This window comes from Mytilus galloprovincialis, chromosome 7, assembly GCF_965363235.1.
Source record: "Mytilus galloprovincialis chromosome 7, xbMytGall1.hap1.1, whole genome shotgun sequence".
Taxonomy (NCBI): Eukaryota; Metazoa; Mollusca; class Bivalvia; order Mytilida; family Mytilidae; genus Mytilus; species Mytilus galloprovincialis.
The window spans coordinates 33,921,492-33,938,248 of NC_134844.1; the positions used below are offsets into that span (position 1 = coordinate 33,921,492).

Below are 16,757 nucleotides of genomic sequence, written 5' to 3' on the forward strand. Positions count from 1 at the left end.
ACATCATATGATAAAAGTTTTGTACATCTAAAAATATTTTTTTTTATGGAAAACCGTATACATGTACTTCCGTCCCATCTTTCCTTCCTACATTACTTGCGAAAGTTCTGTATTTTTAGTTGAAATAACTTAAGGGTAAACATTATTAAATCGATTTCCACAACTTGAAGTAACTTATGATAAAATATCATCACAAAACGAACAGAACCAGAATCAACCAACATATAAAAAACCGAATAAAACTTGCAAAAATTAATCGAAGTCAAAAACCCTCTTCGACGCCGCATTTTAAATGTAACGGAACATCGTGCCTAACGTTTGAAAGTAGAAATAGAGCAATCAATACTTCAATTCACCCTTATTACAAGAAGCCATGTAGTTCGCGCTTATTAAATAGTAGGTGGTAAGCTTAGCTTGCCTTGGTAGGGCTGCATGTCAGACCACATTTAATTCCACACATTATTCTTCCATTCGTAGAAGCTTATATCGTTCTTGATGATTGGCTATATTGCCTTTCCACGATACGTCGGTAGTCTATTAATCTACAACAACAAATGGAAGTGTTTAACGACCTTGACTGGCTATACAGCCCTCGCACGGTCGGCTCGGGCACGAAGGCGTTTGGTGAGCGTTTGAATAATTTTGTACCATCGGTCAGGAACGAGTGGTGGTCGCCATCTTGGTTTTGTGAGTTCTTTTTGGTTTGTTTACTAATTTGGTGTTATTTCTTCACAACGGCTGCTTTCAGGGCCAATTTGGTCTGCTTGGCAGCCCGCTAACCTCGATGATGGAGTACTGGTAGATGAGTCGTGGACGTAGTTCTAAAGATGACAGGAAGCGTTATCAGGACCAAAGCCGTGAGGCAGTGAAATGAAGGTCAATCATCTAACACCTAGGATACAGCACTCGGACGTTAATCGGCATAACACTCCTCCATGATACAATGGGTTTTGGAGTGCATGTTAACGCGGGAATACGCCAACTACTACGTTTTCTGTACGGCGTTGGATTGGTTTCTGTCATCTAAAGTAGTAAGTCTTATTAACAAGTGTATTTAGACAGCATATGTAGTACTCGATTATACTAAGAAAATGACAAAAGCTAAAGTTAAATTTTTAGTTTTTAATATTGAAAAAAAACAAGGAGCTGAAGTATAAAAGTTTATTATTTACATTCCATCTTGGAAATAGTCCCTTTTTTAATGTATGATAACATTCAACAACAAAATGTAGCCGGGAGAACTCTTTGTCACCCTTCTTCCACTCCACTGTGATCCACTCTCACATAAATTCATACATCACACCAGGGACAGTCTACGTTAAGTTTAGATTGTCTCTGACCACGCACACTAAGTTTACAAGTCAATGTATTTGGCATAATACGATATTATAATGATAATGGCAAAACCCAATAAAAGCCCAGTATTCTGATATAAGAATATCTGTAAAGTACTTTCGGTTTGATTTTTCCGGGATGTGACTGCTTGTTCATTCATTTCTGGTATCTGCAACAATAAAACATATACTCATTGAATAAGTGCATACTAAATTTAAAACACACACACACACACACACACACACACACACTATTTTGTAGCATAATATAGATATGGTTATATTTATAAATTAACTGTTTACAAAATTTTGAATTTTTAAAATACTAAGGCTTTTCTACCTCAGGCATAGATTACCTTAGCTGTATTTGGCAAAACTTTTAGGAATTTTGGTCTTCAATGCTCTTCAACTTCGTACTTTATTTTGGCCTTTTAAACTTTTTTGGAATCGAGCGTCACTGATGAGTCTTTTGTAGACGAAACGCGCGTCTGGCGTACATACAAAATTTAGTCCTGGTATATATGATGAGTTTATAAAGACATTTCTCACAGTATCATGATACCAGCACGAGTATTCTAGCCCGGAGTCAGAAAGGTGTTAGGGGCGGGTGATATGTCCTACTGTGGTACTGTTATCCGTCTCAACATGTCGTTCTAGTTTAATGCAGTGTTCCTACATCTAATGTTTTTTTTTCATCTTTATACAAGATTATTTTTTCACAAATGTCGTTTGTGTTATTTGTGACCCACTATATCATCGTTGTCAGAGTGGAACCAACTAAGTGATCTCGTGGTGTTCTTGCCGCTAGTTCGTATGGTTGTTGGTTCGATCTATCGCCTTGTCAAACAAAAGACTTAGAAATTGGTACTTGGTGCTTCTCCGCTAATCACGTAGGTTTAAGGAGTAAGAGCGCGCTAGCAAATACTAGTTGCCCTGGAGTCCGAATAATGTGTTCGTCGGCTGATATGCCTTACTGTGGACTGTTATGCTTGTGAACAAGCACGTTAAAAATCCCTCTCAACATGTCGTTCTAGTATAATGGAGTGGTCATTGTACTCGTCCTGAATATGCAATAACTCAACACTGGACGACAAGCGTCCAGCATCAAATTTTAGTGACTTTTCCTGTTAGATGTTAGAGTAAGGACGTTTTAGTGCATGACATATCATGTAGAGATTTGTCTATTTGCTCAAGATCGTTTATTGGACCTCTGTGTTTTTTTTAATTTACTCCGAGTTGTTTCCTTTTTTGCTGTTGACATTATATGCTGTAAAAACATGCACTTATCTCAGAATACAAATTCCTATATACCTTAATGTTATACAAAGGTAACTACGTAGGATTCTTTTTCTAAGACAAGTACATATACTGGCAAAATAGATTAAATACGAAAACACCATCGCCTTTCTTTACTACATTCGTTTCTTTTCAACAAAAATTAGAAAAAAATCAAACTGCGCATACCATATCGACTAAAGCAATGTAAATAAATAATCCACCAGCGAATGCAAATATCCACCGATTTGCATCAGTATTTTCGCCTACTACTATTCCTACAATCAGGCCTCCATAACAGACTATTGCTGCCAGAAAATTGTAGAACAGCGCCTTCTTCATAGTCAAACCAGAATGTAGTAAAATGGCAATATCTCCTTTTAAAAAAAGAAGATTTATATTATGTTTATAAATATATCTAGGAACATATCTGCATACACAGAAAATAATTAAGAACCTGAACACTATTAAGGTTAATGTCTTAACTAAGGAATACCGATTATATCTGATTGTAAATGTACAATTTATCAGGACTTGTGCATAACAAAAGTTTACCATATTTTGGAGAGAAATTTATATGAAAATAATTATCTTAAAGAACCTTACAGCCAAATGACTTGAGTGTGTAGGTAAAAGTAATACGTTTGGTCAGCTTACTTGCTATCTGAACCGTGAAGTCATTAATGTTAGGTATAGTAGTACTACTCCTTTAAGAGTAGACTTGACCGACAGATAACCAATTTATTTGCTTGTAGGACTAGACTACTACGAAAGAAGAGTAGTTTACCTAACCTAATAATGATTTCACGGTTCAGCTAGCAACCAAACTAGCCAAAGGTATTACCTGTACCTACACACTCAAGTATTTTGCTGTAAGTAACGTTTGTTCTTACTTTATCTTATCGTTGGGTTGCTGGCTAGTTGGTACATGTCCGATTATAAAATTTACACACATGTGTTTAAAATGAATCAGAAAGACGATATATGTTTTATTAATGATTTCTATTTTTGAAATGTTTGATCACTTTTTTTTTTAAAGTCCTATGACAAGTGACATAAAGCTACATATGTATGATGATGAAAGACTTACATTTATGTTTAATAATATCGGTAGAACTATGCTATTCAGTTACACTGCCAATATCTGCCGCGATATATTATTAAAATGAAAAAGGGTTTTATATGTTTAATGCTTGTATATAAATTAATTTATTAAAATATGTTTTAATCAGTTTATCTTTACTCTTTTTATAGTGGCCTCTGTGTTATACGCTGTTATATACCTTTTATATGTGTTCAATAGCCAAAGTCTCACTTCATACAAACACGTATTAACAAAATATGACATTTGATACACAATATAAAAAGTATTTGCCATTCTTAAAAGAAATATGAGAGACTTTAATATAAAACATCAGAATTAAACATAGTTTTGCTATTCACACAGAACATAAAAGTGCAATATCACCATGCACATTCAATGATAAACATGATACATGCACATATAAAATATATCATCTTTGAATTTCAACGATATAACATACTATGTCGTCGCAATGAAATATTATGTCTGGTTTTGGCAATAGAACTACAAACATTTTCACTTTTGAATATGATTTAAAATACATATTTTTTATCATCTGATAAAGTGGAAACTTATAATTATGTTGATGAATTATATCAATGAATAAAGAATGTCTTAGATCTTCATATAATGTCACGGCTCCGTGTTAAAGGCCGTACATTAACCTATAATAATTAACTTTTAGAAATTGTGGCTTGGATGGAGAGTTGTCTCTTTGGCACTCATACCACATCTTCTTATATCTATGTTAAAAATACATGTTTTTCCATGTTTTATATGTATGTACATAAGGTGAGACTTTAATATGTAGTATTTGTCTCTTGTCTACATTTATAAGCTTTCAGGACAATGACTTAAAATGGAAAATTACCTAATTACCTAATTCGTGTGGTAACTCTTCACAAATAACAGCCAGACTTACACTCACACCAGTAAAAACATTTTCTGTGAAAGCCGCACCAATAGCCAACCCATCCACAAAATTATGAATAGAGTCGCCTAGCAACAGTATCCAAGCAACTGTTTTAACACCACCATCACTGGTATCCATATCTTCTGGGTCAAAGTGTGAATGGTCAGTCTCATTTTTTATTTTACCTTGTTCATTTAATTTTACTTCCTCTTCCTCATCTTTTCTCTGCGAAATATAGTTTACATTAGTTCTTTGACCAAGTGTTAGTGCGCGTCTTGGCTCAAAATTTGTACCTGTTGTTGAATACTTTTATTTTTAAATATCTTCCTTCTTGAACCCAATTGTTATCAACCATTTATACTTCTGTCGTAGTTTTCAATAAGTTTGGTGTTGAATTCAGTTAAGGTTATAAAATGTAAGTAACATGAAGCATTGACAACTAGCTTTCAGAGTTTTGGTTGACAACCCTAACTACTATAAACATGGATAGAATTGACATTGAACGAACTAAAGCATGTATCTAATATATATTAGGTATGTCAAATTAATGTAGTGCTCTTTCTATCTGGAATTCGTTGGTAAAAAGTATATTCATGGCAGCTGAAGCCCGCCTCCGGTTGCAGAATTTTCTCGCTGCGTTAAAGACTCATTGCTGGCCATGGGCTGTCTTCCGCTCTTAGGTCGGGTTGTTGACTCTTTGACAGCATTCCCTATTTTCATTCTCAATTTTATTTAGTGCAAGCAGAATAGCACAATATTTCTGTGTGTTTACCAGTTGAAAATAATATCAATTTTACCTTCTTGCCCTTTAAAATCATCTTGAGCAATCTCTCACACACAAACACAAAGTAAATTCCTCCTAACACAGTCGTCATCTTCCAGTTGTAGTCTGGAACAGGACTGTCTATTCCTGTCAACCCTAAAGCCTAGATAAAAAAAAAAAACAAGAGTTGAGGTGAGTGTCTAAGATAAAATAAAAGTTGTAGTCTGGAATAGGACTGTTTATTCCTGTTATTCCTAAAGCCTAAATAAAACAACCAAGAAAAGAGGTCAGCTTCAAAGTCAATTCATTTCTCTGACCCTAGACCATAGCAGTGCATACCTATTGATATTTCAATACTGGTACCTAAAACACTGCTGTTGAAAGTACTTTTTTCTAAGCGAGGATCCTCTTGTCCTGTTGTTGCAGTTTTATTGTAGCCTGTCACAACTCTTTTTCGTAATAAGTTATGAGCTAAAATCAGACCGATATTGTTTTCGTAAGTTTATTTCCTTTCTAAAGTTAAACTTATGTTCTACAGTTAACACACAGTCTATCCTATTTCAACATCTTAAGACATTGTAAAATCATCTGTGGGTCCTGAACGCTCTTCAACTTCCTACTATAGATTTGACCTTATAAACTTTTTTTCAAGAGTCAATTATGAGTCTTTTGTAGACAAAACGCGCATCTAGCTTACAAAATTATAAGTATAAAGCATAGTATTTTTGATGAGTTTTCTTATACGAAAATCTTAGTATATGTTCAGTATTATTTTTTTAAATAAACAAATTTGCACTGACAATTAGTTACGTATACTATATATATGCAATACCTCAGGAGTCAGGACAAGAAGACCAGTTGCTCCTAAAGTCCCTACAGCAAGGGCCACACAGAACATAAGGATTCTTTTGAAGAGTTGAGTTTTCATGCAAGGTCCAAGAAAAGCTCCAATGTTTGATATTACAACTATCAAACTTACAAAACCAATGCCGTAACCCCATGCTAAAATATAAACAAAAATATATACAAGGTACAGTGTTGGGTTTATACTTTTTTGATTCATTTTATAATAAGAAAATAAGCTAGAACAAAGTATAAGATTCTGGTGGATAAACATGTATATTGTTGACAAAATGACATACAAATAAGCAACTATAGGTCATTATATTGCTGTCAATAATGGAGCAAAACCCATACCGTACAGAAAACAAAAAAAGGCCATGAAATCACATTTATGCAATGTTTCAATATTATTAAGGTTTTTATGACACGAACATGCATATGTGATATGGATCATAAACCCTGTTGTGGTCAACAACATCAGCACCGAGTTTCCTGTAGGCTGATACGGCATTAGACCACATGAGTATCACCTCATATGGACGCATTGTTTCGAGTTCGCGTGCTTAGGAAATAAGCAGCAACAGACAATTTTAATAGTGTTCACTCGACCCTGTCACGGATGGAACTATTTGCCCAACGTGCATCCGCACACACGTTTTACAGATGTCTATGATAATATAGGACCAATATTTCAGAGATCTTTTGATTAGTACTCAAAACGAATCGAATAAGAGAGACATATGTATACCGATGAAGCGCAACGATTATATGACATGTTTGTAATTTCAAATTTACTTAAATTAGATTAATAGTATGTTTAATAACCTTGTGAAGAAGATGGCTTTTTATGATGTCTATGGTATATCGCGGTGTCTGGTTTCATACAAATGTCTTCTTGTGTATAGTACAGAAGTGCAGGTACTGCTTTAACCAGGGCCGTTTCATCCACTTTTCCATTTTTGGCATATGTATTAAAAATATCATCATATCCCAGACACTAGAATGAAAGAATGAAATTATGGGTTAATCTCTTAAAACATGTTTAACCCTGCTGCATTTTTTGCACTTGTCCCTAGTCAGAAGCCTCTGGCCTTTGTTAGTCCTGTATGTTTTCAATTTTATTTGATTTATATGTTTTGGAGTTTAGTGTGACGTCCATTTTCACTAAACTGGTACACAATGTTATTAAGAGGCAAGCTGAGGACCATCTCCGGGTGCGGGATTTTCTCGCTGCGTTGAAGACCTATTGGTGACCTTTGGTTGTTGTCTTCTCTTTGGTCGGGTTGTTGTCTATTTGACATATACCCATTTTCATTCTTAATTTTAGTATATTCATTTTTTATATGAACTTATAATTTTATGTTTGAGGGTAAAAAATCAGAAGCACATGATGCAGTTACCTGATCAAACCTAATGCGCACATTAAGAACATTCAGTTAATGGCACAGTCATGTTTATTTCATGTTACATGTACTCTGATTAACCCATAGAGAGTATTTTTTATCGGATCTCAAGTGAGGATAATAGAGCTGCGCGTATTTAAAGAAATTCCATATAAGCAAATGTGTAAGTTCTACAAGAACAGTTGCTTATTTCAAAGGTTCGTGAATTGTCAAATTTTATGGACACTTGTCTGTTTTTGAAGTCTGAAAGACACTTACACGAGAAATACCTTATAATATGACTTTTAAGTGAGCTTCTGAGTCCTTTTTGTCCAGACTTTAAAGTTTGTAAACTTTATAACCTACATGTATTATAATAATATCTAATATGTAAATATAAGAATATGTGGTATGATTGCCAATAAGGCAACTCGACAACAGGGACAAAATGACGTAAAAGTTAGTCACTATCTATCGTACGGCATTTGACAATGAGCAAAACACTTATCCTTTACTAAGCCATGAAAGGTTCCAAAATGTAAAACAATCAAGAAAAGTCTAATCATGGTATAGCGTTATATTAAACAACACTGAAATCGACTATCACTGGTCCAATATGCATGTTTGAAAACAGTTAACTTTAGAGGAAAATAGAAACATAGGATAGATATATATAAACGTGGTTCACCCAAAGGGTGATGTACTTACCAAAAAGAACCAGCTATTAATGCTTTTCTAAAAAAAATATATAAATACCTGGATACTTTGATTTCTGTTACAACTAGTTCCTGGAGACTGATGATCACAATCTGAAGAATAATTTCCTGGAAGTTTGTTAGCGGTTAAATCAATAGCAAGTTCCTGGAACTGAAGTTGAGAAAGTGAACCATCGGAACTAAACTTGTTTATCAGAGACTCAAAATAATTGTCATGAATATGAGATTCTATAACGACGCAGGAAGAAATAAAAACAATCCATGCTCCCGAAATAACCATGCTTTCACAATGTGTATTTGTATTTAAATATACCCAGTTATATACCCGAGTATATCACAAGATGTGTTAATGCATTAAATACGAATAATAAAATATATGATATGGTATGTAAATAGATTTGATTTTCATTATCATATTTGTAAACAGCACGTCGACTACTAATAGATAGTATTTAGTACAAGAGTCCGAAGAATAAAATATTTAAATTGTGAATTATCTATTTATCAGCGTCATCTTAGGCGTTCAAGTTTATATATTTAATTTGTTTTGTCCGTAAAGTGAAACGGGTCAGAAACTGAGATGTCTAGATTGGCAGTCGTATGCATACGATAGACATTGAACAAATATTTATGACATCTGATATAATCTCATTTTTTCATTCAAGAGATACATAATAAAGCTAAGTGTCTCGTATGCTCCGTAATTGCAAAAGTTGGAAAACATGACTTGAGATCTTATATAGTAAGCTTTTAAGCATCTGCAGGTCCAAGTCTTTGTGGGATTTGACTAAAGTCCATTGAACAATACTTCAGTACAGTACAAAAATTGGCCTAACCATGAAAAAACTATGTATGCATAAGACGTCGAAGTAGGTGCTGCGATTTGGATGTTTGGGATAAAGTTGTGATTATTCATAGATGTTTCTTCTCGATCTGAATAACATGAAAAATCAACCAAATGCACTTCGTTCTTTAAACCATTTTTTAATGCTGGACTACTACACATGGATTGCAAGGCTCTGGAGTCGTTGTCACTATAATTAGCACTTACCCAAACTAAAATCAGCTCAGATTACTTACTTCAAGTATTCTTGTGTAAAGCCTTTTAAATCATTACTTTGTCGGATAACTTGATTAAACTTTGCTGTTACTTAAGCCTTTAACCTAGGAATAGTATATCTATATATGTTCCTCCTTTAACTTTGCTCTCTTACAAAGTAGGTTCGTCCTTTGATCTAGCTAACTACGCATCTTAGATTTGGACTTTTGGATAGATATCGTAAATGTAAATACATAATGTGTTTACAATCTTTTATCTGTTTCCCTTAATTTGTATTTGTAAACAGATGACTTGATATACTGGTAATGCTAATAAGTTCATACCTGCACAGCTCTCCATAAAAAGGGTGTACATTTTGAACTAAAAGGATAATCCAGAGGACAATCCATACTCAGAGAAGTTTCTGAAGATCTTTTTGTTTGTCTTTTTCTAATGCAAGATACGTGTATAGAAGAGCTTATATATAATATCTTTATTATCCGAAAGTGATTGTTGTACGACACGTTATTTGGGACTTACTTATTGTTTTAATATCCATGTTTTCAGCAATGACATTTTGAGCTTTTATGTAAGTAATAAATGTGTATTAACAACTTATTGGTACACAAAGTATTAACCATTTTAATGTCCAAGTCAAAGAGTGTGAACGAAATAATTCAACAGTTTCTGTTTATTCTGACAATTTATTTCATAACAGAAACAACAAAACTACTGTTATGAGGTAGTATTGAAAATTGGAAACATGGCAAAATATTCTAACATACAAAGTCTTTTATTTCACCGGAAATAAGTCGTTCCTTTCATGCAGATGACGTAAACTTTGGTTAAAAAAGACAATGGAAAACATTTTGTCTATATTAAGCAATAGTAATCCCATGTTAATATATTGAATTCGTTACTGTTTTTCAGATTCACTAGCTAATTTGTTCAGTCTTTTAACTGTCTTTTTGGCCGACGACATTTTTTCCAGCCAACCTCGAGTAAAAGTACTTTGGTCCATTTCTAGATTGTGCTCTGCATAACCTGTAAATCATAAGATGACATTATGATTGTCACAAATAAAAGCAAAGTGATAGAAATATATGATCTCTCTATAATTAAAGACCTAAAACTGCTTTTCAGAAGCTTATTAATATACACTTCTGGTTAGGCATCGTTTAAACATAAAACATTTCACTATTAGTCGATGCAAATTATCTAAAAAAAAATAATTAAAAAATCTTTCACCTACTAACCTACATTAACCTGATCTTCTATTCTGCTAAAAGCAGAGCAACGTTTATATTTGTTTGACCCAATACTATGTTGTCTTCTTTAACTATTTTTGGACTATCTTTTATTGATATATATTACTTTACACACTAGTCCTTATAATACACATATCTTATAAATAAAACTCCTTAGTTCATTGTTTTGTACATAGGCCGTTTGTTCTCTTGTTCGAATTGATTTAAATATGTTATTTCGGGGCCTTTTATACCTGACTATGTGTTATGGGCTTTGCTCAGTATTGAAGGCAGTATGGTAACCTATAGTTGTAAACTTCTATTTCATTCAGTTTCAGGTGAAGAGTTGTGTCAATGAAAATTACACATCTTCTTTTTATATTTTATAGTTCTACTTCCTACTTACTTCTTAATGCTCTGAATATCTTGGAATCCTGAAACACTTTTGTTCCTCCATCTATAGCTAGATCCCAAGGTTCATAGAAACCATCAATTAACCTTTTAAGAATGTCAAAGCCAGCTTTCTCCTTTTCTTTCGGTGCTTTCCTGTGTCTATGCTTCGATAACGTTGAAAGAATACCATAGAGCCATATTTCGTTTACAGCGATCTTTGCTCCAGGTGCCATGATGCAGTATCCATCTCTTATTACGCTGTCATCTCCAATTTCATACTGTAGAGAAAATAATACGTTTTATATTTGAATGCATAATTTAATTTCTGAAGTTTAACCTCTATTAATAAAACAGTGTTTTAAACAGGCAGATTTTACAATATAATTCTGTTTTATTTCTCCCAAAGCTGAAGCTTGAGATGCTGTCTTAGTCATTAAATGCTAAACTGGTCTAAATTTCGATTAATTTTGATGGTAAAAATTGTTACATTTGATTGGATTGGTAAGTTTTAAAGTTCAGAGGACCTTCATTGCACAAGGTCATGTTTTCTCTGATTGTTGATAACGTCTTTACACTAAATCCATTGGATGTGTACTGATTGATATTTTAGTCTTAGATGCATGCTTATTTTATTAGTTGTTGATGGCTTTGACAAAGCTCTCAGTATCTGCGAGTACTTTCACATCTGTACTTGGTGTCTTTTTGGGAAGGATTGGCGCCTTCAAACAAGTTAACCCCCCCCCGCCCCCCCCCACCCCCCCCCCCGCGGACACACACACATTCTGTATGTGCCTATAACAAATCAGGATCCTGTAATTCAGTGGTTGTTGTATGTTGATATGTTGCTGCATATCAGATTTGTTTTAGTCTGTTGTTTTGGACCTAGTTTTGGACATGAATCAGTCTGTTAGCTGTTGGTAAACAATGCCTTATACTTATAGCAATTATGTCATCGTTGCATGGGTCATGTATTCTAAACCGTTCATGCTGTCACAAACTATTATACTGCATTATATTTCATTCAGTGAAAGTAATATTGGATTATTTCTTTCAATTTGAATTTATTTTTTGAAAAGGGAACATATATAGTTCTCACTTCATGAAAATATTACAAAAGTTCACGCAGTTTATTAACTTTGACAATGAGATACATCAAGTGGAAAAATTACAAAATATGATTGGTTATTTTTAAATGGTCATATAAAAATAAGAAGTGGTATGATTGTCAATGAGACAACATTCTCTTTTTTAATAGTCATATTCCAGTTCATTTAAAAGTACTAAACTAATTTATTATTAAGTACGCAAGTACTGGAAGCATACCGATTGAATTTTAAAAACATATAATTAATGATATATCCTGATAAAAGTTTTTATTTATAGAGTAAATTGGTGTGTTGTAAAAACGACATCTTAAATTACACCATAAGATAGCATCACGTGAGTAAGGTATTTACATTGATATTGCACTTAATGCATGCATATTGTTGATCATTATTATAATAAACAATATTAAAACAAATTGAAGATGTACTATGTTTTGAGTCTAACATTCACTTATTAGTTACAATCATCTTTGATCTCGCGTTCAGTCATTGCATTTTTTCTAATCCCAATGCCACATCCTCCTATACATCTGAAATGCAGCTTTTCTAATGCCATGGTTAAGGGGTCTGTCTATCTTATATTTATTTTCATGTATTCACTTTTGATATTTACATTTGATCATTTATCATATAATGCAAAAAACTATTGCTTTTAATGATGCAAAAACTTATTTTGAAGTGGCCATTATTAGACGATATGAAATTCCCAAAATTAACTGATTTGCCTTAATGCATGAATTTGTTGCAAGCAATAAAATGGCGATGCGCAGTACAAACGAAATGAAACCTACATAATCTGCTAATTCAATCGTTGGTCTTGTTTTTGGATTATACCTTTTCTGCCTGAATCTTTCAACTCCTTCAGTAATCAGAAAGTCTTCATCTGAAAAATAGATATTGTATTATTCAAATATAATCTGAATTTGAAAACCCTTCGTTTGGCTAACTGTTATTTGCAAATAATCTAATTAGGGCAATAACCGATGTAATAACGTGTACTTATATTACGTAATCTGAAGTCAGTAAATTTGTTTTCTTATTATGTTGTACTGGATCACACCCAGGACATTGAAGGTCCGTGATTGAATTTAATTAGTACTCGTATCGTCATCCCAATCATAAGTTACGCAGTGAATTAAGTGGAAAGTTTTCTCTACTGAAGAATACATCCAAATTGTATATGCTTTGTGCTTAGTCACATATTTATTTATACTTTGAATATCTTTACATCAGTATACCTAGATAAATAAATAGATGTAAACAAATTTCTCAAAATCTAACATTAAATATAAAAAATATTCAAATTTACCTGACATTTTTTTTTATACGAGATATGTATCAACTACTCTAAACCAAAGTTCGTTAAAACTTTCTTTTACTTTAATTTTTATATTATATCAATTTGTGAACTCCAGATTAATCTAAACTCATCATTTTTTTTCAATTGAACTAAATGATATTGTTTTTTGAACTGATCCATATAGTCGTCTACTGGTCTGATAAATTTATGATATAAATATGAGATGTGTTATGAGTGCCAACAAAACAACTCTCCAACAGCAAGCTATAATACAAAAAAATGACTAGTTTAATCCATTCAAACAGGAAAACCAACGGTCCGTAATCTATAAAGAAAACGAGAAACACTTATAAACTACATCAAAAAACGACAACCACTGAATATCAAGTATAAGCCAAGTCACTGATCACACAAGGTAAAGGGCCGACCAACAAAAAAAAAAGACTTAATGTATAAGTTCAGATTTCATTACAACCATCACAAGCTTTGATTTAAAGGACGCTTTGTAATGATATTTATGAACTTCGATATTACAGTTTTTTGAAAATGTCTGGAATTGATAAACCGAGATGAAGTAAAGCTGCAATGATGTTATTTTGAATCGTGAATTAACTGACCAAAGTAACTGAGTGGAAAAGAAGTAAAATCACAAAAATACTGAACTCCGAGGTAAACTCAAAACGGAAGGTCCCTAATAAAATGGCAAATTCAAATGATAAAACACATAAAACGAATGAATAACAACTGTCATATTCCTTACTCGGTACAGGCTTCAAATACCTAGGAGTAACAATCAACAGCAGCTTAACCTGGGATTAACACATATATAAAACAGTTGGCAAAGCTAATGAAACTTTGGGATTTATACACAGAAATCTCAAATGCTGCACAAAACAAATAAAAACAGCTGCATATGTATTCATGGTAAGACCTGCAGTCGAATATACATGCACAGTATGGGATCCAATAAGTCAACACCAAGATCAAGGCAATAGAGCAGGTACAGAGAAGAGCAGCGAGATTTGTAAACAACCACTTTACAGACCGAACACCTTGCTGCGTCACAAATATTGTTAAAACATTAAAATGGGAAACTTGGAAGAAACATAGACAGTCACTAATATTTGATCCCAAATGATAACCGGGCAAGAGGTAAAAACCGCTTCACCAAGAAAGGAAATGTACAGAAACCTACGGTCAATCTTTCTTTATAAGGACCATCAGGGATTGGCAAAAGAAGAAAAAGAAACATTATAAAGGGGTAACAGTTGGACTAAGAACGGATTTTCGGATTGTCTCTTTGGTATCTTCTACCATTTTATAACGCTTGTGTCGTCCATCTAGTCGCTTATGGGAAGATTCACACTCAGTGATCAGTTTCATTCGGTATTGTAATAATAAAGGAAAAGACGCTGGAATTGTAGATACGAATGTTGGAACATGTCAGTGGTCATCTGTGATACAGACATTCCATAACGGCCAACCGAATCATGCATGATGGCGTTCATAAAATTTTGAAGAATGACTTTAACTTTACCACTACTAAGGATCCCTTAGTTTAACACTTTTTTTTTTTAAAAATACTTCATTGTAGCAACCTTATGATAGAAAACACAAATTGTATATGATGTATAAACTGGAAGATATATATTCTATATAATTGCGCGGCTGAAAATTGGTACATAGAAATCGAAAATTCACGATAGGAAAGCAGAAATAATCTTTTCTGTCAAAGGTTTTGTTCTCAACTGAACTTCAGCGTCTGATTCATTTTTATATATAAGTCATACTTATTTGTAATTATCTCTTTGTTATCCTTTATTATAGGATTAAACGCATTTTTAAAGGTATTTATTGGTGTATAAACTCGACCAATTCACTCACAAACAAATAAAAGTCCGAGGGCGTTTAATCCTTATAAATCTTTAAAATTGGAAATAGGGAAAATATGTTTCCACACTCGTAACCTCTATCCCACGTAAGTTGTATATTTGTGCCATTGAATAGGCCTAGCGCATGAATTTATTTGTTGGCCTTCGCAAAGATATGTACTCCTTGAAATTTGCAATCTGATAAAAATAAACTACAAAAATTCTTATTATCATTCAAACGAATCTTTTTGTTTTTGTTATTTTATTAACGTGCAGTAATACATTTTGTTAACGTCTGTGGTAAGCGAAACGTAAAATTAATTAATATTTGTTGTCTCAGTCTACCTATGAAGCTTTCTATGAAGGCGTTATTATATGAATAAAGGGAAAAGTTTGCAAGAAGAGAAGAACAGTTGATATCCAGTTCGAATTTTGCTAAATTTATCATAAGACTTTCTTCAGATGTTTTAAGTTACTAGTATAAGTCTTTCAGATATCAGTTTTGATTATTCTACATTACATTGTTACTGTCCGACTTTGTATTCATATCGCATACAAGTGTTCCCATCCTGATAAGTGGCTTATATAAGCCATCGATTTTAGAGAAAATATCGGATGCACATTGTTTTACTATTAGGCAAAGCTATGAATATTATGAACGATAAATGTGTATTGATAATCAACACATTAACAACTAAAAAGAAAGGATTCCATGATTTGCCTGAACCATTGGATAGTCCACAATAATGATAAAGGATTCCATGATTTGTCTGAACCATTGGATAGTCTACAATAATCATAAAGGATTCCATGATTTGCCTGAACCATTGAATAGTCCACAATAATCACAAAGAAAGGATTCCATGACTTGCCTGAACCATTGGATAGTCCACAATAATCATAAAGATTCCATGATTTGCCTAAACCATTAGATAGTCCACAATAATCATAAAGATTCCATGATTTGCCTGAACCATTGGATAGTGCACAATAATCATAAAGATTCCATGATTTGCCTGAACCATTGGATAGTCCACAATAATCATAAAGATTCCATGATTTGCCTGAACCATTGGATAGTCCACAATAATCATAAAGATTCCATGATTTGCCTAAACCATTAGATAGTCCACAATAATCATAAAGATTCCATGATTTGCCTGAACCATTGGATAGTGCACAATAATCATAAAGATTCCATGATTTGCCTGAACCATTAGATAGTCCACAATAATCATAAAGATTCCATGATTTGCCTGAACCATTGGATAGTCCACAATAATCATAAAGATTCCATGATTTGCCTGAACCATTAGATAGTCCACAATAATCATAAAGATTCCATGATTTGCCTGAACCATTGGATAGTCCACAATAATCATAAAGATTCCATGATGTGCCTGAACCATTAGATAGTCCACAATAATCATAAAGATTCCATGATTTGCCTGAACCATTGGATAGTCCACAATAATTATAAAGATTCCATGA

The 16,757-nt window shown here is 33.2% G+C and overlaps 2 protein-coding genes across 2 annotated transcripts in view; both read right to left on the reverse strand.

The window, feature by feature from the left end:
* Nucleotides 1-1,107: 1,107 nt before the first annotated feature.
* Nucleotides 1,108-8,667, reverse strand: LOC143082832 (metal cation symporter ZIP14-like). The gene is made up of 7 exons (XM_076258716.1): nt 8,351-8,667; nt 7,038-7,209; nt 6,202-6,371; nt 5,404-5,532; nt 4,573-4,831; nt 2,799-2,986; nt 1,108-1,504 (listed from the first exon to the last, which is right to left on the reverse strand). The coding sequence occupies exons 1-7, from the start codon at nt 8,588-8,590 to the stop codon at nt 1,355-1,357; spliced, it is 1,308 nt and encodes a 435-aa protein (XP_076114831.1). The 5' UTR covers nt 8,591-8,667; the 3' UTR covers nt 1,108-1,354.
* A 1,366-nt stretch (nt 8,668-10,033) lies between these two features.
* LOC143082833 (uncharacterized) overlaps nt 10,034-16,757 on the reverse strand; it is an 85,809-nt gene continuing 79,085 nt past the window's right edge. Inside the window, exons 5-7 of the mRNA XM_076258743.1 lie at nt 12,887-12,978; nt 11,003-11,267; nt 10,034-10,393 (exon numbers count right to left, since the gene is read on the reverse strand). Of these exons, the coding sequence (XP_076114858.1) occupies nt 10,266-10,393; nt 11,003-11,267; nt 12,887-12,978 (485 nt within the window). The 3' untranslated portion in view covers nt 10,034-10,265. The remainder of the gene's footprint in view (nt 10,394-11,002; nt 11,268-12,886; nt 12,979-16,757) is intronic.

Bases quoted from the DNA above. Each gene is read 5' to 3' on its own strand.
- LOC143082832 (XM_076258716.1), bottom strand. From the start codon at position 8,590: ATGGTTATTTCGGGAGCATGGATTGTTTTTATTTCTTCCTGCGTCGTT. The intron at 5,533-6,201 runs GTATTGCATATA...TTTTTTATCTAG, and splicing joins TTCTTGTCCTGACTCCTGAG to GCTTTAGGGTTGACAGGAAT. The intron at 1,505-2,798 runs GTATGCGCAGTT...TTATTGTTGCAG, and splicing joins ACATTGCTTTAGTCGATATG to ATACCAGAAATGAATGAACA.